The sequence below is a fragment of the Melanotaenia boesemani genome, chromosome 23, assembly GCF_017639745.1.
Source record: "Melanotaenia boesemani isolate fMelBoe1 chromosome 23, fMelBoe1.pri, whole genome shotgun sequence".
In the NCBI taxonomy this organism is placed as follows: Eukaryota; Metazoa; Chordata; class Actinopteri; order Atheriniformes; family Melanotaeniidae; genus Melanotaenia; species Melanotaenia boesemani.
Window position 1 is genome coordinate 24,928,758 of NC_055704.1, and position 25,372 is coordinate 24,954,129.

The 25,372-nt window shown below is 40.8% G+C and overlaps 1 protein-coding gene across 3 annotated transcripts in view; it reads right to left on the reverse strand.

Annotated features, from left to right (window-relative positions):
- Positions 1-25,372, reverse strand: part of si:dkey-97m3.1 (fatty acyl-CoA reductase 1) — a 65,838-nt gene that overhangs the window by 9,697 nt on the left and 30,769 nt on the right. For all 3 annotated transcript variants that reach the window (XM_041977601.1, XM_041977602.1, XM_041977603.1), the window contains 4 exons: positions 14,479-14,654; positions 6,255-6,434; positions 1,713-1,890; positions 13-57 (listed from right to left, as the gene is read on the reverse strand). In XM_041977601.1, coding sequence (XP_041833535.1) covers positions 13-57; positions 1,713-1,890; positions 6,255-6,434; positions 14,479-14,654 — 579 coding nt within the window. The remainder of the gene's footprint in view (positions 1-12; positions 58-1,712; positions 1,891-6,254; positions 6,435-14,478; positions 14,655-25,372) is intronic.

Below are 25,372 nucleotides of genomic sequence, written 5' to 3' on the forward strand. Positions count from 1 at the left end.
GCGTTTACTCACAGCTATGAAGACTCCACTCGGCCCGTTGAAGTTGTCGATCCAACCCTGAGATGTGAGAGCACAGAAAATCCTCAGAGAGCATTCAGACTGTATTACAGTCGAGACACTGAACAGATGTATAGTTAGATTGTAGGAGCAACACACATGTGGTTATTTAGGGTTGTGTTACTTCCTGTGGTGGTGGAGGAGTGGAGGGGAGACTAACTGTCTTCTTCAATTAGGCCTTATTAAAAATGGATGAAAGCTCTGGTACAACAACTGCTGAAGTCTCTCATGTGTGGGACTCGACATGCAGGGGGAGGGTTATCCTGAGTCTAATAATATGCTGTGGTGCAGATAAGCTGCACAGAAGATAAACAGGCTGCTGCTGTTTAGGAGGAAGATACAGCTTTGGATTTATATTTCCTTCTTCTGTTGGTAAAATCAGAACTTTCCAAAGATTCAAAGTCACGCAGCATCGCTGCTCATTCTGCCTGTAAACACACATAAAAGAGCTGTCGCCATGTAATCTCCTCACGGCTCCCACTAGCATGGGCTGCCAAGGCGACTGCACGGCCAAGCCTGAGCAAGGCCTTTTGAAGAGTTGCTGCCACACTGAGCTTACAACTGCAGGCTGAGTGGAGCCAGGAACTGCCGTCACAGTCCCAGCGCGCAAACACGAGGCCCACATTTCCTGACCGAAGGACTTCCCCTTCTTCCTCTGCTGTTTTCTTAATGCAGCAGCATTTCTGACCAACAAATACATCAGCAAACAAGCTAAACGGCTGACAGCAGGTCTGAAACTTTACTGCAAGCCTTAGAAATAATTAAGCTTTAAATAATTCTTTGACTTACAGAATTTGACTTGATATTAATTAATCTGAATTTCAGATGTTTTAGCTTCTGATTGAAGTTGTAGCTCCAAGAGATGTTTTATGCTGAAAGGACAACCTTACATTTAATACACCATAAACATATCAAATCCTAACATTTTAGAAGCTGGATGACAAAAATGAGTCCCGTTATGCACCAGCTGGAACCTCATTTAACTCTCAAACTCAATGGCAGGTCTTCTATTGACTCATTCATACTTTCCCAATATCGTCTAATTATTTCACAAACAGATCTCTATCCTGAATGATGTTTCTTAGCAGATGACTAAACTACCATTTCTTATTTAAAGGCATCGGATCTGATGCCTCAAAGGGGAAAACTGCTGTACAAGATGGAAATGTTGAGGATGTGGGATTCCTGAAGCAGCAAGTATCCTAAAAAGTGGAAAGAGTGTTGGGTTCAGCTTTCATGTTTAACTCCTCTGCTGAGCTCAAAGATCATCAGCTGTGCCTCCACTCCCCGTGTTCTTGGTGCCCGGCGGCTGCTTGAGTTGACTGACGATGATTTGCTTAAAAAGAAAGTCCATCAGCACAGATATTACCAATTAACTTTAACTCGTGGACACTTTAGATAAAAGCTACTGGGAGCTGACCCTTGCAGGATTAAGTCGAGCGATATCTTATTTCCTATCATTTTACTGTCACAGCAGAACTAATGATGAACAGGGGATCTACAAATCATGACGTGTGGCAAACATGTTGACTAATATACTTTATCTCATATTACTTATCAGCAGCAGTAACCAATCATTCCACGTTACGGTGCTTCATAATCATGCTGGTTTAACAGTGTTGCAGAGAAAAGAGGAAAATGTTCAGCAGACTCACGGGAAAAGGCTCCTTCCAGCTGGCTCCCACTATGGAGGGTCTGATGATGCCAATGTTGAGCTTGTCCTGCTCCTGCTGCACCACATACTCAGCCAGGGCTTTGGTGTAGGTGTAGGTGTTGGGCCTTTCACCGATGAGCCGGGGGGTGATGTCCCGCACAATGCCGTCATCCATCCATCTGAAGTCAGACCGAGAGCTCAGTTAGAGGAAGACAGGCGAGGCAAGGCGAGGCAAGGCAAGGCAAGGCGAGGCGAGGCGAGGCGAGGCGAGGAGAGGCGAGGCGAGGCGAGGCGAGGCGAGGCGAGGCGAGGAGAGGCGAGGCGAGGCGAGGCGAGGCGAGGCGAGGCGAGTATATTTGTATTTTATTATTTATTTCATGTACAGGAAAATTCAAAGTGCTTCACATAAAACATTAAAAGCATTACAGATGGTGCAAAAAAAGCATTCAGAAGTAAAAGGCAGCAACTAATAGCAAAAACCACAATAAAATCATAATTTACACTAAAATGATTAAAAGCAAGAAAGGTTAAAAAGTTAGCGTCAGAATTTCTTGCACAGCAGCAGCGGTAACCAATCATTACATGTTCCATGTTTACATTCCATGTTTCATAATCATGCTGGTTTAACAGTGTTGGAGAGAAAAGAGGAAACTGTTCAGCAGACTGAAATGTTTTTAATTTCAGCATGAGTCTGCAACATTTTTACATTTGGTGAAAGTTTGACAGTTTGTTTCATTTGTTTGCAGCATAACAGCTAAATGCTGCTTCTCCATGTTCAGTCTGGACCCTGGTTTGGACCCTGGTTTGGACTCTGGTCTGGACCCTGGTTTGGACTCTGGTCTGGACTCTGGTCTGGAAACTGGTCTGGACCCTGGTCTGGATTCTGGTCTGGACTAGTTGACCAGAGTCTTTGGATCTAAGAGCTCTGCTAGGTTTATATTCTCTGAACATATCACAGATGTATTCTGGGCCTAAACTGTTCTGGGATGTAAACAATCAGAAGGTTTTAAAATCTATTCTGTGACTGACAGGAAGCCAGTGTAAAGATTTAAAACTGGTGTGATGTGTTCAGATCTCTTAGTCCTGGTTAAAACTCTAGCAGCAGCATCTGGATGAGCTGCAGATGTTTACTGCTCTTTTTAGGAAGTCCTGTTAAAGACCATTACAGTAATCCAGCCTACTGGAGATGAATGCATGGATGAGTTTCTCTTGGTCTTTCTGGGAGACTAAACTTTTAATTGTGTTGATGTTTCTGAGCTGGTAAAAAGCTTCTTAGTGACAGCTTTGATGTGGCTGCTGAAAGTCAGATCTGAGTCTATCAACACTCCAAGGTTACCAACTTGGTCGAACTTGGAAGGACCGCTCCAGAAAATCCAGCCCAGTTTTCCAGCCTGTACATCAGGATTCTGTGATCTACAGTATCAAACGCAGCACTGAGATCCAACAGAACCAGGACTGATACTAGACCAGAACCAGGACTGATACTAGACCAGAATCAGTATTCAACCTAATGTCATTTACCACTGTGACCAGAGCTGTTTCAGGGCTGTGATGAGGTCGGAAGCCGGACTGAAATTTATCAAGATTCCCACTTTCATTTAAAAAGTCATTAAGCTGGTGAAATACAACTTTCTCAATAATCTTGGAAATAAAAGAGGTTAGAGACGGTCTATAGTTGTTCATTACAGAGGTGAGTCCTTTTCTTTAGGAGGCTTAATAGCAGCGATCTTTAGTGAATTGGGAAAAATGCCTGATGCCAGTGAGCTGTTAACTATCAGTAGGAGATCACTTTCTACTGAGGTAAAAACTGGTTTTAAAAAGTCGGATGGTATCATGTCCAGAGTGCATGTTGTTGATTTCAGATGTCAAACTATTTCTTGCAGAATAGTTAAATCAACCATGTTAAATTGTGACATAACATCAGAGTTATTTCCGGGTTTTAGACACAGACTAGTTTTCTTGTTTGGCTTCGTGGCAACAGAGGAAATATCAACACCTTTAGAGATAACCAGGTGCAGAATGTGGCCTCGAATGTGGGTCGGTTTTTTTACATGTTGCCACAAACCAAACATCCAATATGGAAGAAAATTCCTTGACATTACCATCCGTCATGTTATCTATGTGAATGTTAAAATCCCCAGTTAAGATGAAATGGTTAAAATCAGTAGAGATAACCGACAATAATTCAGAAAATTCATCAATAAAATTTACACAGTGTCCTGGACGTCTGTAGATTATTAAAATAGGATTTTAGAAACATTTCTTAAAATAAAACTAAGATATTCAAAAGAAGTAAAATCAGCAAATGAAATCTCTTTACACTGGAATGAATCTTTAAATAAGGCAGCTTCTCCTCCCCCTTTCCTCCCGGTTCCACATTTATTCATAAAACTAAAATGAGGGGGTGCTGTTTCATTAAGAACTGTAGCACTTGTGTCTTCTGTTAACCATGTTTCTGTTAGAAAAAGAAAATCTAAACTGTGAGAAATGATGAAGTCATTAACTAACAGTGATTGTTGGACAGAGATCTAACATTTAGTACAGCAGCTTTATGAAGTTTACACTGGTCTCTGTTGTATTCTGAGTTATACAAGGTACAGTTAACAGATTAGATCCATTCACCCCACAAGCTGACCGTGTTCGATTCCTTATTTTACTAACTAACACAGGAATACTACTGGGTCCAGGCTTGATCTCAGAACAGCTGTCAGTAGTAGCAAAACTACAGCAAGGACCCTGAACGCATCATGGCATGTTATCTTTGTTGTGGATTCTGCTGCTCTGGGAACCTCCTGCACCTCCTCCTGTGCCCTGCTCTGCCAGGACAGATGGTCTAAGAGGAGGATGAGGAGGGGGAGCCCTGTATTTCTTGGTAGACCGGGATAGAAACATCCTTTGAAGACCTTGGGTGATGTGGAGAAGAGGGTCTGGTTAGAATGATGCAATCCAGTTAGATTTGGATGCACACCATCAGGTCTTACAGTTCCAAAAGATATTGAAGTGATCAATGAACTTTATCCCATGGGTGATACATGCGTTTGATAACCATGTGTTCAGGCCAAGAAGTCTACTGAAAAGTTCAATTCCTTTACCCGCTGTAGGAATGGGTCCTGAAATGTAAACATGGTGCTCCAAACTGACACAGTCTCTCCAACAGCAGAGAAAAGTCTTTCTTCAGGATCTCAGAGCCAGTTTTCCTCCTCAGAATATCCAAAGACCCTGTGTGGACAATAATCTTCATACCATCTGGATGTGAAGACAGAATGGTCTAAAGATCTCTGTCAGTTCCCTGATTGATGGATCAGAAAAAGTAAGATTTTCTTTGCCATCCTCACACGCTGTTTTAGAGTCCTCTGTGACGAACAACATCAGACCAGGTTCTGGCCGGGGTTGATGACTTTGGTCTGGCACCAACACTGTTCCAGTAGGAGAGACCAGTCTGACCTTCCAGTTTGGGACCTTCCCAGCTATTCCAGTGTCATTTGAACACATCCAAGGAAGTGTATCAGCCAGGTCTGTAACGGGAGGCTCCACATCTGACATGCCTTCATGTATGAAGATTTGACTCAGTAGCTTGTACAGAAGCTGCAATAGAGTCAATAAATTCTTCATTCACACGAATGTCTTGCAGTGTTTCATTCCTCTTCTGACTGTTATCCTCAAAGAAAGTTGCTCACACTCGGTACAGCTCACTGATACTGCAGGGTTAGGAAACATTATTCCACTAGTTCTCCGATGAAATATTGTTCCAGTGATTTAAAAATGACCAGGAGTCCCTGTTCTTAAATTTCTTGCCGGTAAAGATAAGAAAAATGAAGAAAAATGCAGCAGGAGGGAGAGCAAAGCAGGAAGTGAAAAATCCAAAAGAAAGAAAGTCTTTGGCAAAAAACCGTTATACCACACTCTGGCTGTGGAAGTGATTTACTATCACTGATACTAAAACAAAGAAAGAAGAAAGCTGCACCATCAACATGCAACCCCACTTCCAAATAGGTTGGGACTCCTTGTAAAATGTAATTAAATTAAAGGATTTACAAATTATCAACCCATATTTTATTCCCAGGAGAACATAAACAACATATCAGGTGTTTAAGCTGAGATATTTCTTCATTTAATTTTGAATCTGATGCAGTAACACATCTGTAAAAAGCTGGAACAGGAGCAAAAATTGGCTGGAAAAGTAATTTGCATTAAACGAAAACAACTGGAGGAGCATTTGACAGCTAATTAGGTTAACTGGGTATAAAAGGAGCATTTCAGAGAGGAGTAAAATGATGGGGCATGGCTTTATGGAACGTGTCATACATGGAGAATATATGTGGATGGGTTAGGGTATGAGTACGTCATCCAGCTTCAGCAAGCTTAAAAAGAAATAATTTAACAAGAAAGCTTCTTATTCAATCAGAAAATGTTTGTACAAACCTTATTTCACTTCATTTACGTACTCGTCAAATTACACACGTTGATTTTAGTCAAGCTAAACTGAAACATGGATTTAGTTTCTAGGTGGAGAAAGAAGAAGAAACACTGTTCATCCACTCACTCAAGAGACTCGATGAGCTTCTTGGGCTCGACGGGCGGCGGATAGATGACCTCATCGATGTGCTTGCGGTTGCAGTTTGCATAGGCGGTGGAGATGTGAATGAAGGCCTCGAGGTGATGCATCTGCTGGGCCAGGCTGAGGAGCTGCTGCGTGGCGATCACATTCAGCTGCAGGGCGTGTCTGCGGGCCAGGACAGACAGCGTTATGTGGGAAGAGAGGGTTGGAAAATGGGAGGGAAGGTTTGCGTGTGCTTCAGATGATGTATGTGTGTGAATTTGATGGCTGCAGTTTACTGATCAGCTTCTGTTCAAAGGAGAATTTGTAAAGAATATATTTTGAGTGGAGTGATGCAACGGGACATGAAATCAAAGAACTGGACGGGGAAAAGCAAACATCTGCTCTTCTCTGTAAATGTGTAGTTCTCAGCATACTCACTGATGAACTCTTTTTGGCTCTTTCTACCACTCATCCAACCACGAGCCCCTGCAGAATCAGCTGATTAAGTGTGTAGCTCCATATTGTACAGAATGAGAGCCAAGACGCAGTATAATCTAGATTTTACAGACCTGGCCTGGTGAGACACATGCTGTGCACCCTCTGCTCATTCAAACAATAAAGCCATCTGAGGTAAACTTTGGACCGACTCAGCGATGGCACAGTTCTTGCTTGCAGTGTCTACCTCAGCTTTCCCTAATTTTGCTACTACCTGCATGGATGAATGATAAGACTTACACCAAGTGAGGATGTGTATTTAATCCTTTAACCGCCTGCTCTACTGTTTGGAAAAAGCAAAATTTTCTGTGTCTGTAATGAGTTTCATTTAAAAATATGTGGAAATGAACCTGCCTGAGCCACCTCAACCACTTGGTTTGGGAATGTAAAGCCAAAAGAGTCTATTTTATCCCACTGCTGTTTCAAATTTTGACCATTTCAAGGTTACTATGTTATTAAAAGACTTTTTAAATATGTGTTTAGAAATCATTGGTTCTTATTATTATTGTCTAGAGGAAAAGAAAAAATCAAAGAAATATTTTTTCTTTTCACTTTTTTCTTAGTGTCAACTTTAAAGGGTTAAGCAGAAAGACCATTTCATTTTCTAAAGAAAGAAAAATATGAAGAGTGGGATAATCTTTTAGGGAATAAAAATCTTGTCTTAAAATGGCCTTTGTGGTTTTAACAACAAAAAACAGAAGTAAAAGAATGAGATGATCATCCGAACTTCATTACATAATTACTGTAATAACTCCAAATGATTCATTCCATTGCACTACATGTACAATAAAATAGAAGGAAATTATTCTTTAGTAGAAAGGACAAAGACTAAAATAATAACACAGTTAAGTAAAACAATTTCCTTTCATTGTTTTTCTTTTTTTTTTGGTTTGCTCCTAGAATGAAGAACCCACATGAGGCGGGCCCTTCAGGCCTCCACCCACACACTATGCAGCAGAGCTGCAAAAACATTTTGTTTAGCTCAAGGCAACAGAAAGAAACACTGAGGGCCGGTTTAAGCAGACACTGACAGACTGATGTACAACATATGCTAATCAGCTGCTTATGAGGGAAAACTGCACTCAGGTAGCAGCGGTGGCCGGCAGCAGGTATCAGGTGTGTTGAGGTTTGAGCAGCAGTGTGGAGCAAACAGAGGGGTGACAGGAGGAAGACGATGGTGGTTTTCACAGGAGAATTTGTGTGTGTGTGTGGGCATGATCGTCCCACCAACTTGTGCAACCATATGCAGGGCGTCACGCCAGCAGGGCAGTTAGCAAAGATTGGGCACACCGCTGCGCCTCTTCCTGCAGCTGAATCATCACCCATCTGTCTTCGTTGTGAGAATTCAGATGAATCGACTGGAGGCCAGAACAGCTCTGATCTCAAACTACAAATGAACACTCAGTACACACGCATTTTAACGCCTGAATGTATTCACAATGACATTAACACAAATAAATACAGTAAAAACAATATGGAATAAGAAAAACATAGAGTAAAATTAATTTATTTATAAAATATCAAATAAATTAAATAAATTAACAGCTGGTGTTGGGTGAGGCTCCGGCTCAGCGGATGGGTGGTGGGGTGAAGCTGTGGTTTAGGAAGCAGCGGCAGGCGAGGCTGTGCTGCATGGTTAATCATGACTTGTCTTTATCTGCAGTAATATGTGCTGAGGCCACGGGAGAGGACGCAGAGCTGAGAGCAGGAAGCCAGGCTTCCTCCTATACGCCACAATAAAAAGCTCTTTAACCAGAACCACATCTCTGCTGCTGCTGGGCAGGGGGACCCCTAAAGAAGTAACACCGCTACTGGACGGACGGACAGACAGACAGACAGACAGGCAGATAGACAGATAGACAGATAGATAGACAGACAGATAGATAGATAGATAGATAGATAGATAGATAGATAGATAGATAGATAGATAGATAGATAGATAGATAGATAGATAGATAGATAGATAGATAGATAGATAGATAGATAGATAGATAGATAGATAGATAGATAGATAGATAGAAAGAGCAGTATGCCATAAGGCTACCACCTCGTGGTGACTTCAGATTTATTCAAACAAAAGGTTCCTCCAGGCTTCGTGTTGGGCCATTATTGTTCAGCATCTACATCCTCCCACTAGCTTGGATCATGGAAACTGTCTCACCAGGGGACTCTGGTTCCATACAAAGTGTGTGACTCAGTCAAATCAGTACCTGGATGTGTCAGAATTTCCTTCAGCTAAATAAAGATAAATCTGAAATCTGAACCAAAGATGACCATCCACAGATTATTGTCCAGCTTTGGTCAGAAATGTTAAAAACAATGGACTGATCCAGAAATCTTGGATTTATCTTTTCTAAAATAAGAAAGCTGATGGCTGAATATGATTTAGAAAACCTTTTCATGCGTTTATTTTCAGTAGTCTTGACTACTTTAATGGAGATTTACGGGTTTACCACTAAGACAACTGCAACTAATCCAGAAAGCCGATGTCCTCACAAAGACCAACAAAAGGGAACACGTCACTCTGGTTCCCGGATCTCTAAACTAGCTTAAGACAAACTGAGTTTTAAATGTAGCTGCTGGCAGACAAGGTACTGAATGGTTCTGGCTCCAAATATACATCGGATGCTAATGACTTCTAAGATCATCTGGGTAAATATTGTTTTCCTTCCCGAGAGTAAAACTAAACATTTACTTTCTGATATCTGGAACAAACCACCAGAAAACCTGAAATCTGATCTAAACATTTTATTTGCTACTGCTTTAAATTAAGAGAGCTCTTTTTTACTGTCTTCTCTTCCTTTTCTGAATATACTTTATCACCTACATGTCTGTTTGTCTCATATATCACTGTATGTATTCTTTTGAGTTTGTTTTATTTTATCTATTTTTAATATGCTATTTCTGTTGCACCTTGCCTTTAATGTCTTGTGTAAAGCACTTTGAGTTGTCTTGTACATGTAGTGTACAAATAAACTAGTTTGATTCATATTTGGACTGAACAGTTAATGATTATTGCATAATAACCCATCATTAAATGCAGCTCAGAACTTCAGGGGTCAGTCTAACTAACCTCTGCAGCTCATTAAATTGTGATTGCCTGACTGCTCGCCTTTCTTGCTCCAAAAATGTTGCTGCATATGTTTATGATGGCTCCAGTGAACGCAAAGTTACCATGACAGACAGAAACAAGTGTAATAAAATATTTCTTTAAATAACAGGATCGTCTCAGCGTAGGTAAAGACCTGTAGAGCTGAGTCTCAGACTTTCAACAGAGTTGTCTGATTTATGACGGCACTGCTTACAAGCCGAACACTAGCCATGAGTGATGACAGAGAGGGAGACGCTGCGACCGAGAGGAAGAGGACTGAAAGGAAAGATGAATGCCACTCAGGAGAAAAAGATGGGTTAAGGTGGAAGAACACGGGCAGGGAGACCAGATAGAAAGTCACAGCAGAACAGATCAATATGAATCGGAGGGCTGCAGCTTTATCCAGACAAAGCTGTCACTCAGACTGGCCCACCTACAGGACTGATCCACCTCTGACAAATATTTACAGTATCACCAGGCAAACAGAGATCAGGAGTCTATAACGCGTTATCTTAAACAAAAGTTTATCTTTTATTAGAGCCAGATAACTAAATGGGGCACGTTCTACATTTTTAGCACCATTTAACTCTCCTACTCTTTGATTCCTCAGACTACAAACAAAGCAGCTTGTTGTCGTCACGTCTTCTCATTCCTGACGCTGATGTCGCCAACAAACACTAAATTGTAGCTTTGATGAAAACAGGTTGTGCAAGGATCAGGGTGGTGCTGCGCTTTCCTTCTGCGTCTGGTATGAAAATATTCCTCATCTGATCTATCTGAGCGTTCTATAAATAAAACATACTGTTATCTTTTGGGTCAGATATATGACCCTTGCCAGTTTTACACAGTCATTCACTTTAAACCCACAAACTAAATTCCTCACACAAAGAAATGTTTATTGATCTCAGTTGATTTAATTGCTTTCTGTAAATATCTTTGTATTACAACTCTGGTGTAAAATAAACAATTATTTCTCAACGATACCAAACAGAATTTGAATAATGATTTACTCTAAAAATACCAGGAATCCAACATGTGATGCGTGTGAAACCTCGGTATCCCAGGTTTGTTATGGTTCGAGTAGTTAAATATAAGGAACCAAAGAGGTGTAAGAAGTTATGACAAACAGGGCCTGACTGAGCATCGCAGGGCTTCAGACACGTTATTTCATTCAAGGGACCACTCTTTCCTTTTTGCAACCATCAACAGACCAAATTTTCTCCAAACCAAGCCTGTTTCAGCATATTAATTTCATCACTGTAAAGTACTTTCTACTTCAAAGTTCAGATCCATCACAATGTCCTGGTATTTATACAGTGAGGCCAATCCAACACTGTTTGCCTGCCGTTGGCTTAGTGATGCTGTGGATCCAGTTTTGTGTATTTTGTCGATGTTGGCATCTTTATTGACCAGTCAGGAGAAACAAAGGCTAGTACCCAAATTCACCTTAAGCCTGGGACACACATAACGATTTTTGGGCTGTATTTGTCCCGATGTTGCCTCTTCCCGACCTCGGACGGCAAACGCCTGATCATCGCGAGATTTCCCTGTACAATCATCATTTGGTCTGAGGTTACGAGCTGATTTGTCCCGATAATCCGCTCTGAAACGGGTCGTAGTCGACAATCGGGAACATTGAACATGTTCAATATTTCAGAGTTGATTTCTGAGGAACGCCGACGACTCGTGCATTGTGACTGTGTGGATGGTGACGTGGTACGGAATGTAGCCAATCAGAGAGCGAGCTGGCGGGGGAACAAGGAAGTAAATAAAGTCCGTGTTCACGCCGTCTCCAGTCTGTTATTTTTTTAAATTCTGGCTGTTTCTGTTAACAAAAGTACCAAGACCTCCATCATTCCCTCGTCCTGTAAATCCCCTTCCATGCTGTGTGTTGTGTTTTCCGGTTGTTGCTATGGTTCTTCTTCTGTGTTTTTTAATGGTTGTTGCTATGGTTCTTCTTCTATGTTTTGCCGGTTGTTGCTATGTTTCTTCTTCTATGGTTTTTAATGGTTGTTGCTATGGTTCTTCTTCTGTGTTTTTTGCTGGTTGTTGCTATGGTTCTTCTTCTATGGTTTTTAATGGTTGTTGCTATGGGTCTTCTTCTATGTTTTTTGCCAGTTGTTGCTATGGTTCTTCTTCTATGTTTCTTCTTCTATGGTTTTTAATGGTTGTTGCTATGTTTTTTCTTCTATGTTTTTTGCCGGTTGTTGCTTTGGTTCTTCTTTTATGGTTTTTGCCGGTTGTTGCTATGGGTCTTCTTCTATGTTTTTTGCCAGTTGTTGCTATGGTTCTTCTTCTGTGTTTCTTCTTCTATGGTTTTTAATGGTTGTTGCTATGGTTCTTCTTCTGTGTTTTTTAATGGTTGTTGCTATGTTTCTTCTTCTATGGTTTTTAGTGGTTGGTTGCTATGGTTCTTCTTCTGTGTTTTTTGCTGGTTGTTGCTATGGTTCTTCTTCTATGGTTTTTAATGGTTGTTGCTATGGGTCTTCTTCTATGTTTTTTGCCAGTTGTTGCTATGGTTCTTCTTCTGTGTTTCTTCTTCTATGGTTTTTAATGGTTGTTGCTATGGTTCTTCTTCTGTGTTTTTTAATGGTTGTTGCTATGGTTCTTCTTCTACGTTTCGACGTTTGTCCGGCTCGTCATGTGTGTGTTGTTCTCTGATTACGTTTTCGGAGCCACCACACACAGTACGATCAAAACTGATTTTTTTTATCTTCATGTGTGAGGTCTCTACCAGATAAAACATCTCATAAGATTAAAAAAATCGTTATGTGTGTACCAGGCCTTAGAAACGTAAATGAGATTGCAGGAAGAGAACACACTCGATCCTAAAAACTTTTCTTTAATTTTATTTAAACAACCAGGAGCTTTGTGATTCATTTCAAACTAACGCAGAAGTTTTTTTTTTTTTAAATATTTATTATTTTATTTATTTTTACCATTTAAGCTTACGTCACATGCGCCAGCACATAGCTAGATCCAGAGGGCAAAAAAGTTGGTTTTTGCATGAAGTTTCTATCTTTAAAACTTGGGTAAAATGTCATATAAAGAGGCGGCTCAGAAGCAGCTGAAGAAAAGAGAATTATTATTGACTGACAAAAGTTATTCTGATCTGCTTAAGAGGCCATCTGAAGCAACTCTAGGTGCAGTTTTGATGGCTAAACCAGCTGACATTGTTGGTGGAGAGAATCGAGATGCTGTGAAGCAGGGGGACAGAACTAGCACTGGATTTCAGAGATCCTTCATTGGTAGTTTGGACACTGAATGACGACAATCTCACATTAGTATGATGGTATGAAATCTTTTCATCGTTTAAACACACAGCCAATCAGATCCCTTTGTAGCACGTCCATGTAAACATGTCAGCTGGAATCTCTGATCAGATTACAATGGATAAATGACATATTTGTCCATGTAAGCATAGCTAATTATCACCAATTCATTTAATTACACAAAACCTAACCCCAAAATGGTTTATTGTGTTTTGTTTGGGTGGCAATGCCAGGTGGAGGCTTTTAGCTGAGTTTCTTCATATTATTTTCCTATGCTACATGATACGTTTACATTGCAGCCAAATCTGACTTTTTGCCCACATGTAACCCACACTGGATTTTTTGCCACAACCTAAGCAGCATAAATCAGATGTTTTCATAGCGACTTCAGTCTGAACGGTCATGTCGTATTTCTACCGACTTCTACGTCACTGAAGAGAGTCACACGTTACAATCCGTGCTGGAGGAGGCGGAACAAAGTAATATTAGCTAATAATTATGTTAGCGCAGACTGCACAACAACTTCGAAATCGATGCACACACTGAACTCATATTTACTTCTGTAACCTTCCTCATGCAAAAAAATGGATCTCTGCAAAAAACATGGACTCAGGCATGAAGACCTGGTCCATTTCAAACCTTGGCAAGTGTCAGCATCATTCTTATGTGTCTTTTACATTGTTGTGGTTGTTAAGTCAATTTCTCCACTAGTGGCCAGTGTGGACCCACTCCCCAAAAAACAATAGCTAAGCTCCGTAACTGATGCAGGAGACAGACTAAACTGGGTATCCGTCTTCATTTTTAATGGTGGGAGGCAGTAGGGGACCTGGATAATAGATAGGGGAGCACTGGCTCAGAAAAAGGCTGAGAATCAACAACTTATATGGAGAAAAAGTCTCAGTGAGTCAGATTTTAAATGTAGAATCGGGCTAAGTTCAGACTTTCCCTTTTAATTTTAGCTTGATACAAGCTTTTCTCTTTAAAATGAATAGACGCTTGTATAAAGGACCCGTTTACTGTTAGAGAAGTTATTACATTGTTTTCTGACTGACTTTCACTAACGGTTGATTTCTTCACATCCTCATCCTGCCGCACTTCCTCTTTTCTTTAAAACCAATAAAACAATGCAGCCTGCTCAATGAGATGGACGACCTCTGGACTTTAGTCTGAAAACATGATGTTCCTGATACATTTACCCAACAACAAAGAGAAACAAGAAATGCTTTGGTGGGTTAAAAGTTTGACTGATATGGCAAAAAGCTGTGAGTGGTATAAAAAGTGGGATTAAATACAGCTGCAGTGTAAAGTTTAGGTGTTTGTTCTTATAGCAGAGCAGAGTGTTTGTGTTAGAAGTCAGCGTGATCCTCACTTGAGCGGCTCGTCGAAGCGGATGGTGGCGGCGCAGTGGAAGACGATGTCGATGCAGGCAGTGAGTTTCTCCACATCCTCTGAGCTGATGGCGAGGCCGGGCTGCGTCAGCTCGCTGCTGATTGGGATGATCTTCTGGTGGAAGTCAGGGTTGTCCTCTCTTACTCGGTCGAAAAGCTGTAAGACAAAACAGGCCACAGGACGATGTTTAAATTTGAACAATTTCATTGGAAAATGTAAGAAATGCAACAGAGTGATTTATTTATTATTCTGTTTACAGTCCACATGAGCTGGGGGGCAGGATGATTAGAAACTCAAATGCTGACAGCTAAACATTAAAACGACATGTAAAGAAATGCAAATCATGAAAACAAACACAGCAAACTCGTTACTTTGCATAATAACTTGAGGCAAAAGAAAACACCCTTTCAATCACATCATCACCACTGGATGGCTTTCTGATGTAAACAACTGTTATTTCTCCAAACTGTCTCCACCCAATCCTAAGTAAGTATTGGTATCTAGGATACAAAAGCACCAGTGTGTAAAAAACAGTTGAGCAACATCCCCAAATGAACCAAGTTCCCTCTAAAAGAGTCCAGAATACTTCACTGCTGAAGACCTAAAAATGAAACATGTGAGGATTAATTATGGTGTGGAAAAGCTTTAACATGCAGCTTTAAGGGGTAGAGGCACAGTTCCACGTTGGTGATGCTCAGTAGGTTGCTGTAGTATGGTCTTGTCACTAGCGGGTAACTATCTTAACTAACTCAACTATCCCATGTCCATCTCAAGCTGCCATGACATGCTTTCGAGCATTTTGGCTGGCCTAAATCTTTTAAGAATCCATCAAATATCATCGCAATCCTTTTGTTAAGATAGAAGGCGAGCTAGCTTTTGACTCAAGCTACAGTTGGGCTTCATTTCCAGTGCCAGTTGTGGATTATATCACTGCTTCATAAGACTTTTGGCAGGAAACAAAGCCAAGAGGCGTCCAGGCCAAAAGGCCTTGACTGTAAAAGGAACATCTAATATTTTCTTCTTCTAACATCTACCTCCAAAATCCACCACTGGTTCATCGTGGTAAAAATATCATGCCTCCTAAAAAAACTGCACCTTGTGAGGATGAGTCTGCCGTCACCATGGCTGTGCTCACACATACGATGGAGCAGCAAAAAGAATTTTACAAGGAAATGATGAATCTGCAGCAAGAAAACATTTCATTCAGTGAAAGTGATGATTGATGGAACTAACAAGAGGCTGGATGGGGTTATGAAAGATGTACAAGAACTGAAGACAAGCCTGGAGTTTACACAAAATAGGATGGAGGAGATGACAACAGGGCACAAGCAAAATAAAGCCAAAATAAAATCCTCTGAAAGTAGCATAATGAAGTCAAAACAGGATATTGATGCAGTGCACACAAAGTTGGATTACACTGAAAACCAGCACAGAAGGAAAAATATTATTGATGGGATTCGGGAAAATGGAAAAATGGAATGAATTGGAGCATAAGGTTAAACAAATGTTCTCCAATAATCTTGAACTTGACGGTGCCAAGATTGAGATGGAGCGTGTCCAGAGGATCGGTCAGCACCAGGAGGGGGAAGAGCAGGAAAAATCCTGGTGAATCAAACAGCGCTCTTCATCCTCTCTTCTGTCAAAAAGCTGAAGGGGACTAATATCTACGTAAACGAAGACTTCTCTGAGGCAGTGCAGCTGGGAAGAAAAGACTGGCCAAAGCTGAAAGAGAGAAAGAGCCGGGCTGAGGTACGACAAGCTGGTCACTGGGCCGAAAGATCAACATACAGAAAATGAATAACGGAATTTTAGCAGGATGTTTTATACGTGTGTTCTACTTCTGAGACCTCAGTTATGAACTTTAACAAGACAATTAGAACTTTTTCTAAGAAGTCCTGGCCCACTTAAACATATGTAGCCTAAGAAATAGGGTTGATTTATAACTAGAATCTGTCAAATAGAAAACATTCATGTCCTTGCACTATCAGGAACACATTTGGACAATAGTTTGATAACTGCACTAGCAGCTGATGGCTACAACCTGTACAGAAGAGACCGGGATAAATATGGTGGGAGTATAGCACTGTTTATTAAAGTAAACACTGCAGTCTTCCCAACAAATTATATAATGTGTGCTGATATTGAAATACTATGGCTACAGATTCAAATGGTCCATTGCAAGCCCTTTTTAGTTGGTTGCTGTTATAGCCCCCCCCCCAGCTCGCATGCTTGTTATTTAGATAAAATTTGTGATGCATTAGATAAAATGTCAGATGAAAGCAAAGACATTTTTCTTTTAGGAGATTGTAATATAGACTGGTCTTCTGAGCATTGTCCCTTACGCAAAAAACTGTCTTCTATGGCTGGTGTTTGTAATTCTACCCAAATTTTTACGCAACCCACAAGGATTTCTTTCGGTAAAGATGGCAGGAAGACTTCTACCTGCATGGACCTAATATTCACTAATATTCCAGAGCACTGTTCACTAACAGTTTCCAAAGCGGTGGGATGTAGTGATCATAATTTCATTGCTTTCTCAAGAAACACAAAATTGCTCAAATCAGGAGTTGGGATTGTTCTCCGCAGGTCATTTAATAAGTTCAACCCAGATTATTTATATCAGACATCATTAATATGCAGTGGTCAGATGTTTGTGAAGAACAGAATGTAAATGCCGCTTTAAAAATGTCCATGGACAAATTAATGGCGTTGGTTATTAAGTATGCTCCTCTAAGAAAAGGTGAACATGGAGTAACAGTGAACCTGGCTGGACAGTGAACTCATGCTTCAGAGGGATATGGCCAAACAGCTGCTCAGAAACCAGGAAGATTTACTGCACATTGAGGAATAAAGTCACAAAACTAAATCATAGGAAAAAGAGCTATTATTTTAAACAAACTCTGCTAATGATAGTAAACAATTGTGGAAAACATTAAATGTATTGATGTGCAAAAAGCCAAAGTCAACTCCAAACTTTGTAGAATGTGAGGGGCAGTTTACCACTAGAACATATGATATTGCTTATTATTTTAACAATTTTTTTACAAAGTTAACAAACTAAGGGCTGGTAAGAATATTACTAATAGTCCCTCATGTTGTAAACTGGTTGATGAAATGATGTCTGGTAAAACCTGCCAATTTTAATTTATTACAGGGACTCAGGATGCAGTTGAGAAGATGCTTCAGTGTATTTCTGATGATACATCTTCAGGTATAGATAATCTTGATGGAAAAATACTTAAAGTAGCTGTAAAACAGCTTTCCAAACCTGTTTGTCATGTTTTCAAAACGTCTGTAATAAGTGGGACTTTTCCTGAGCTCTGGAAACCGTCATAAATTATACCTCTACTCAAAGATCCAAAAGCAGGTTTTACTGGATCAAACAGCAGACCAATTAGTTTACTTCCAGTATTAAGTAAGATTTTGGAAAAGATTATTTTTAATCAAATAACGTATTATTTTAGTACAAATAAATTGCTTACAAAATATCAACATGCATGCAGACAAAGTTTTTCCACAAACACAGCACTAGCACACATTTTTTTACTGCAGCTTTCGATGTGATTGACCAGCCTTCTTATTGCTAAACGTAAAGTATATGGCTTTACTCAGTCAGCACTGACCTGGATGCACAGTCTCTTCAGTAGGACACAGCAGGTCTTTTTCAATGGTAGTCTTTCTAACAGTATAACAATATCATGTGGCCTATCACAAGGAAGCTATTTGGGTCCACTTTTATTTTCAATTTTTATAAATGATCTACCTCATGTTGTGAAACAGGCTAGTGTTGTTATCTATGCTGATGATGTCACTCTTTTCACTGCGACATCTATGGTACCTGAACTGGAGTCTACAGCACGAGTTAAACACAGTAGTGGACTGGGTGAAAATGAATAGACCGATACTCAACATTACCAAAACTAAGTGTATGAAATTTTCCAATAGATATATGTTGCCGAATATCGCCTCACTTAATTTGCATATAGAGGGTGCCTTGGATGAGCAGGTCACCAAATTCAAACTGCTGGGCATCAGATTAGATAACCAATCGACTTGGTCTGATCAGATAAACCACGCTGTCAGTACGATGGCAGCGGTATCACTATGGCAAGAAATGCTCTGCATATTGTTCAACTGATATTGAAAAATGTTGTCCAAAGTCTTGTTTTATCTCATTTACAGTATTGTCTAGTAGTCTGGTCCAGTGCAGCCCAGAAACATCTACAAAAACTCAAGTCGTACAGAACAGAGCAGCCAGAGTGGTTTTACATGTCGCACTAATGTGCAGAAGACGCATAACAACTGTCCTGGCTAACTGTGGAGGCAAAAGTAAAATATAGTCTTCTGTTGTTCGTGTACAAAGTCTTGGCAAATAACACACAGAATCATTTTAAAGAAAAAATATTATTCAGTGGTTAATGTCATGAGCATGTGACACGCCAAGTCAGCAACAGCATAGTCATAGATCCAAGCCCAACATGTAATTTCATGAAGAAAACTATCGCTGCTGAGTATTCACGCTCTGTGCGCATCAATGGCGAATCAAATGGACTCTTACTGTGCTGGATGCCTGCTTCATGTAGATGCTACCGGCTGCAGCACTAGAGCACATGAAGTGAGCGTTTTGATGGTGGAAGATAACACGAGAAGTAAGCAAAATGTGGATGCAGAAGAACTTGTGGCTAAACAGAAGAGCATGTTGGCTATTTTAAACTACGTTGGTTAAAAAGGGGACGACACTACAAAAACAGATACTCCGCAGGACATGTTGAGGACTTGTGCCGAACACCAGGGACACGTTTAATCTCCACTGCCACCTGCAGGACGACCAGAAGAAGCCGTAGACGAATCCAGTCCAGAATTTATTACTAACAGAACTTTGTAGAAATAACACGCAGATCAACAGTGACCAAACCTTTTTCAAGCATCATTCTCTTAGCTTTGGCTTTCAGGAGAAAAAATATTGGAATTGAAACAAACACACAACAGAAACTATTTCCATGTTTCCACTTTTTCCTCATTTCCAGTTATTCCTGCTACTATTTACCTGCTATCCTCACTAAACCAACTCCAGCTCAGCTGCTTTGTGGCGCCACCGTGCATCAGAAACGTCTTCTTGGCTTTATTCCAGCCATAGAGGAGCATTATTTTTCTTCTTTTCACACACACATAGAACTTTCTGCTCACTGGTTGATCTTTGGTTTTACTACCAACTTAAGCTTCAAAAGTTTTTCTTCTTTTCTCTCTTTTTCCCCTTAAACATTTTTACGCTTTCTTCTTTGGGATAAAACTCTGTTTTCATTGGTGCATTTTTGCCTCAAGCTAACATTTAAACCAATCAGCATCTGACCTACATGAAATGTCATCTGTAATGACTGAATGTAAAGCTTACTCTGGTGATTACCGAAAATCCTTCACTTTGAATGTGTGAAAGCAGAATAAAAAGAACTTGCCGTCATAAACATCCACCTTTGAACTTTTTAAATTCTGAACTTTAAACACATTTTAGTCTCTTTACTCCTGTACATCGGTAACCTGATATGTTGTGTTTGAGAAACAGTAATTTACTTTTCTTCCCCATAACTTTTTGGCATTCTTTTAGCCCTGGTGAGTTTCCTTAATGGGCTAATTTTACTGTTTATACAACAGTTTCTGTGGGCAGGTACGCTGCATGTGGGATTGGAAGAGGCTGAAAAAGACCAGCTAGTTTCATTGGTCTGTGCCATGACTCAGACGGAGGAGTATTTCCTGATAATGTCTTATTGTAAACACAGCTCACATGCACACATAGGGTCAGTGAGTCAGCCTGGAAAAGTAAGTGGCTCATTGAAGAAATAAACGTGTCCCCGCTCTACACATAACACTATCAGGGCTGTTCATTTCTCCAGCTTCTGACTGTGTTAGTGAACTCAATCCAGATACAATGAAATGCGTAACCCAATACAAAGCCCTGCTTGTGTGACATTATTCCACCTGTTTACTCTGGTGTTTGCCAACTGAGGGCCACAGATGACATTCCAGCATGGAGGCGGGGGGTGGGGGGGGATTATGTGAACTCTTGTGTAGATTTATGAGCCTACGCAGCGCTGCCTCACTTCAGGTCTGTGCATGAATCCACTGTGTTGCGTCATGAGTTGGTCTGAAGGCAGCGGTCTCAGATGTCAGATTTCATCATGCATGTGTCGCTGCAGTTCTTGGTTGCCTGCTTCTTCGCTTCTAACATGACTGGCAGCGAAGCAGCACTGTATCTGTTAACAGAATGGGATGGCATGAGAAGAAGGGATTGCCATTGGAGTGCGTGCTGTTATGAAATTGCTGCTGAGTGTGTCAGCTGTCCGAGTTAGCTGAGCACTTTTTGCTGAGGAGGACAGATGTTGAATTAAACAGCCTCAAACAGCTGTTTGGACTCATTCTGTACATCCTCCTCAATTTTTCAGCTTTGTAAGGCCTCTTCTCCCAATACTGTATAACAAGCTGCCCATGTTAGGTTAAGCACCAGGTCTGACCTACAGTATGAAATGTCATAAGCTAGAATAATTTCTAAATGGGGGAAGGGTATGCAAGCAATATTTTCTGCATGGTGGTGTAGCCCCGTTACCATTATGTAATGTGAAAATACTAGTCTTTTCCCTCCTCTGCTTTGAGCTGGCAGCTGGCAGCAACAGTATCAGAGTTTCATGGTGCAGCTTTATCCATTAAGACAAAAAAATCTTTAAATCTTTCCCAAAATATCAAACATATATTTGCACAAACTGATCCCTCTTTGTGACTCACAAAACCATTGACCTCATTTCATCTTCCTCTTGAGGGTGTGTAGCTTGGCAACAAGAAAACAAACCAACCAAAATGTATCATTAGGCCTCACCACATTACCCACAAGCCTGTGTGTGGAAGTTTTTAAGTGCCGACCCTGAAAACAAATAGAAACTATTCCAATCCAATACTAGTCGGTATCTGGTGATATTCAGTCCCAAAAGTTAACATTTAATAAATAAAAACAGTGGGAAGTTCACAAAAAAGTGTGATTTGTATTAGTTTGGCTGTTTCTGCTAAATAATCCGGAGATGCTGAAGCCACTGTCATAAAGATGTAACTCTCATATGGATCAAAGCGTAGACATCGTGGTGTTACTGCAGTTCTTATAAACTAGAGACGTGGTTCCATCCCTCCATAAAAAGGTAGATTGTGTTGATTATAAACTAACAAAAATAACTGTAACAAAGATGGATGTTGAGTGGCCCGATGCTGGCGACTGACTGGTGTTAAGGGTGTGTAGAAGTCATAAAGGTACTGTGGATCACCGACCAAGTTGGTAACCTGGGAGTGTTGATAGACTCAGACCTGACTTTCAGCAGCCACATCAAAGCTTCGCTAAGAAGCTTTTTACCAGCTCAGAAAAATCAGAATGAAAAGTTTAGTCTCCCAGAAAGACCAGGAGAAACTCCTCCATGATCCATCTCCAGTAGGCTGGATTACTGTACTGGTCTTTTAACAGGACTTCCTAAAAAGAACATTAAACATCTGCAGCTCATCCAGATGCTGCTGCTAGAGTTTTAACCAAGACTAAGAGATCTGAACACATCACACCAGTTTTGAAATCTTTACACTGGTTTCCAGTCAGTCACAGAATAGATTTTAAACCCTTCTGATTGTTTACATCCCAGATAGATAACTTTAGGTGTATCCCTTTAACTTTTCCATCATCAGGATCTTTTTATTCCCATAGAAACGGTGTTTTGGGAGCCTGAAAACACACATTTTTAAAAAAGGTCCCAAAGGGTGGTCATCAACAATATTTCAACACATGTATCCTCAGTCAAAAATAAAAAGACTATTTATTAGGCCTCACCTTGCACATACAATCAGTGTTGGTCTAGTTTGGTCCATGAGTCTGGCATTATAATAATGGTTTACTTGGTCAAAAATATTTCTGAAGCAATTCAGTGGCTAAGTCAACGTCCAGAGGGTAGAAAGTGCATCAGGGTCAGAAGGGTGAACGAAGCCGCACGACGTGGGCTTCAGAGAGCCTTTTGTTACATCTCCAGGAAGAGATGGGCATTGTGGGATTGTGATATTTAGTAAAAGGCTCTTTGGATAAGTGGTTCTGTGCCAACCGTCCACTGCCCCCTTTTCCCTCCCACGGGTGTCAGCGAGCAAACTGCCTTGCACAGGGAGACAATGATCCAGTTAGCACTTCAGCAGCTCCTGTGGTGGAAGCACAAGTGGTTTTTGTTGTACATCTTGCGGTCAATCAAACAAAGTCACAGCCCTAAACAAGCAGTTATAGAGGTCAGCGAAGAAGAGATTTCTTTTTCTGTAACATATAGAGGTGGCATGGGGTCACTGTTTGGCTTGCCTCAACTCTGAATTGTGCCATTTTAAAGACCCTGAAAGCAACAAATCTTCCATCAGGAGTGCTTAAAGCAGCCACTGTGAGGATTTCCACAGTAACCCAAGACTAATGGCACTTTCCTTTCACCCCAGCAACTCGAGATGCTATTTAAACAGCCTCTCTCCTCACTAACTGCCCTTTAGCTGGACTCCAGTCTTTTCACAGCCCCTATTCCCTGAGAGAAAAGGAATGACAGAAGGGCAATGAAGGAAAGGGAGCATTAGAGTTGTGGGAAGATTGTGAGAAAGGTAAGAGTGTTTCGCTTTGGCATCATCCCAGAAGGTTAAGCTGCTAAAATGTTGGGTTACAGCAGAGTGTGAAACAGAAATAATGATCGGCATGCCCTTCATATCTGAAGAACCGGAGGTCCCAACATGCATCCACAGCCCCTCCCTCCTCCTTTATCTTTCCATCTCTGCAGTTGTCAATCGGATATCTTTACTTTCATCAGATCTAAGTGGATGCAGCACCACTACCTCCATTTCTTTCTCTCCTAAACAAGTCAATCTCTTCTCGTCTTTTGTAACATCCTGTTCAAGTCTGAATTTTAGCTTCTGTCTGCAGCTTTCCCTGCTGAGCATGCTGGACTCCACTAACTGGAGATGAACAGGGTGGAAAATTTACAGTAGCCAGGGAATGTCTGCCAAAGTGTGTCAAAAGGAAGCAATTAACAGTGGTACCCTCAGCACTAACCTCCATTTCCAGGCATGCACTGTCTAAATTAGCCGCATAATGGGATGTGAGCAAGATTAATGACAAAAAAATGGGGATAGGAAGCGCACTTCAAAAAAGATGTCATAATGACCAGAACTGTTCGACTATGCAGAGAATCAGGGGAAGAAAAGACTGAGTGATGAAAAGAAGGATGCAAGAAATGCTGAATTCTCAAGTAACGGTGATGTTCTCTCTTGTCAAAGGATTAAAAATAAGTGTTGGGAAAAAAAACAGCAATGCAGGGACTCTCATGGGAAGTTGTGAAGAAGGACAAGCACCACCCCCACCCCCCCCAAAGGCAGTCAGCAAATTAAAGCGAGACAGGGACTCGTCCCTAACCCCTTCTTCAGTCAGTCCCTGTCCTTGCCTCTCTGAGAGCCTCCCAGGGGCAGAGAAACAGATTCAAACATCCTGTGTGCCACTACATCCTACAGTTCTGGTCTTGAGTAAAAAAAAAAAACTCAGTGTGAAGCAAAAGTGTTTCATGAAATTATAATCAACAAGAATGATTCTTAATGCTCAGAAAACCTGAGGAGAAAACTGACAAATGACCAAATTCTGTGGTAAATATTAAAGTAAAAACTGTCCTCAATTCATGTTGCATTTCATGATTGGTCCACTTCAGACAGACCACTCTTTCTTAACTTTGAATGTCTCAGCTTCTTAAAAGCTTAGGACTGATTGCAGGGAAGAGCTCGTCAAAGCAAACTAATGAAAATGGAGGGTTTTCCATGTCTGGCTCCCAGCCATCACTCGGCTAAAGAAAAAAGATCAATATGAATAAAGTAATTACTTTTACAATAATAACAGATGTAGAGTTTGTTGTTTTGAAGTGAAGTATGCTGGTACCTTCCAGTCTTTTAGACAATTACCTCATGCAGAGCAAAGGATCATTTTATTAACCTGGAAGAGCACACAGACTGAAGTAAGAGATTTTAACGAGGCTGCAGGTCTTGTTCTGTTTCAGATGGGTTTCAAAGCTGCTGTAGGTTGTATTTCTGGTTAACATGACCCTCTTTGATAAGGAAAGCAGAGCAAGAGGACACTGCCCATTTCCAGACGAAAAGCAAACTGTAGTCATCTTAACCTGACTGAATCTGAAACCGTACATTATTTTTGCTTTCATTGACTTTTCTTCACGCCAGCCGTTCAGGAAGCATTTATCATTCTTTGTATCATGATGTACTTCACTGTAACTGAATGAGAACCTAAACTTCTTTTGTTCCAGGTTTGTTATGTACTGATAATCATGACTGGCCAAGCAAGCTGTGTAACAAAGTAATGCACAAGTAAAAACATATCAGATTCCTGCCATACAATCGCTGTTATAGCAGACAGAAATACCAACGAGGAACTATGCAGAACAGAAAGAGGAGACCAGCCATCGCAGCTCTAATGATCTTACTGCTAACATTCAATGTATTAATCACTTTCATAAACTAGAATTCATTTGCAGCCTAATTATATGCAAAAGCATTGGCCCCCCTTTGCCCCTCTGTGAGGAGGAGAGATGGGGCTGCTGGTTGCCTGTTGTGCCACATGCCAAGATTCCACAGATAAGTGAAAAATACCTTACAAAGCCCCAGACTGGAAGTGACAACATGGACCAGCACTCTGGTCTTTGTGTAGGACTCAACATAGCAAATACTGAGTCACTGTGCTTACACTCATCCTCTGAGCTTGACACGCCTTAAACACGATGCCATGCCCAACAGCATACATTAAGCTGCAGGATTTAAGTCATGAGGAATGAACAGCGGGAGGCGGG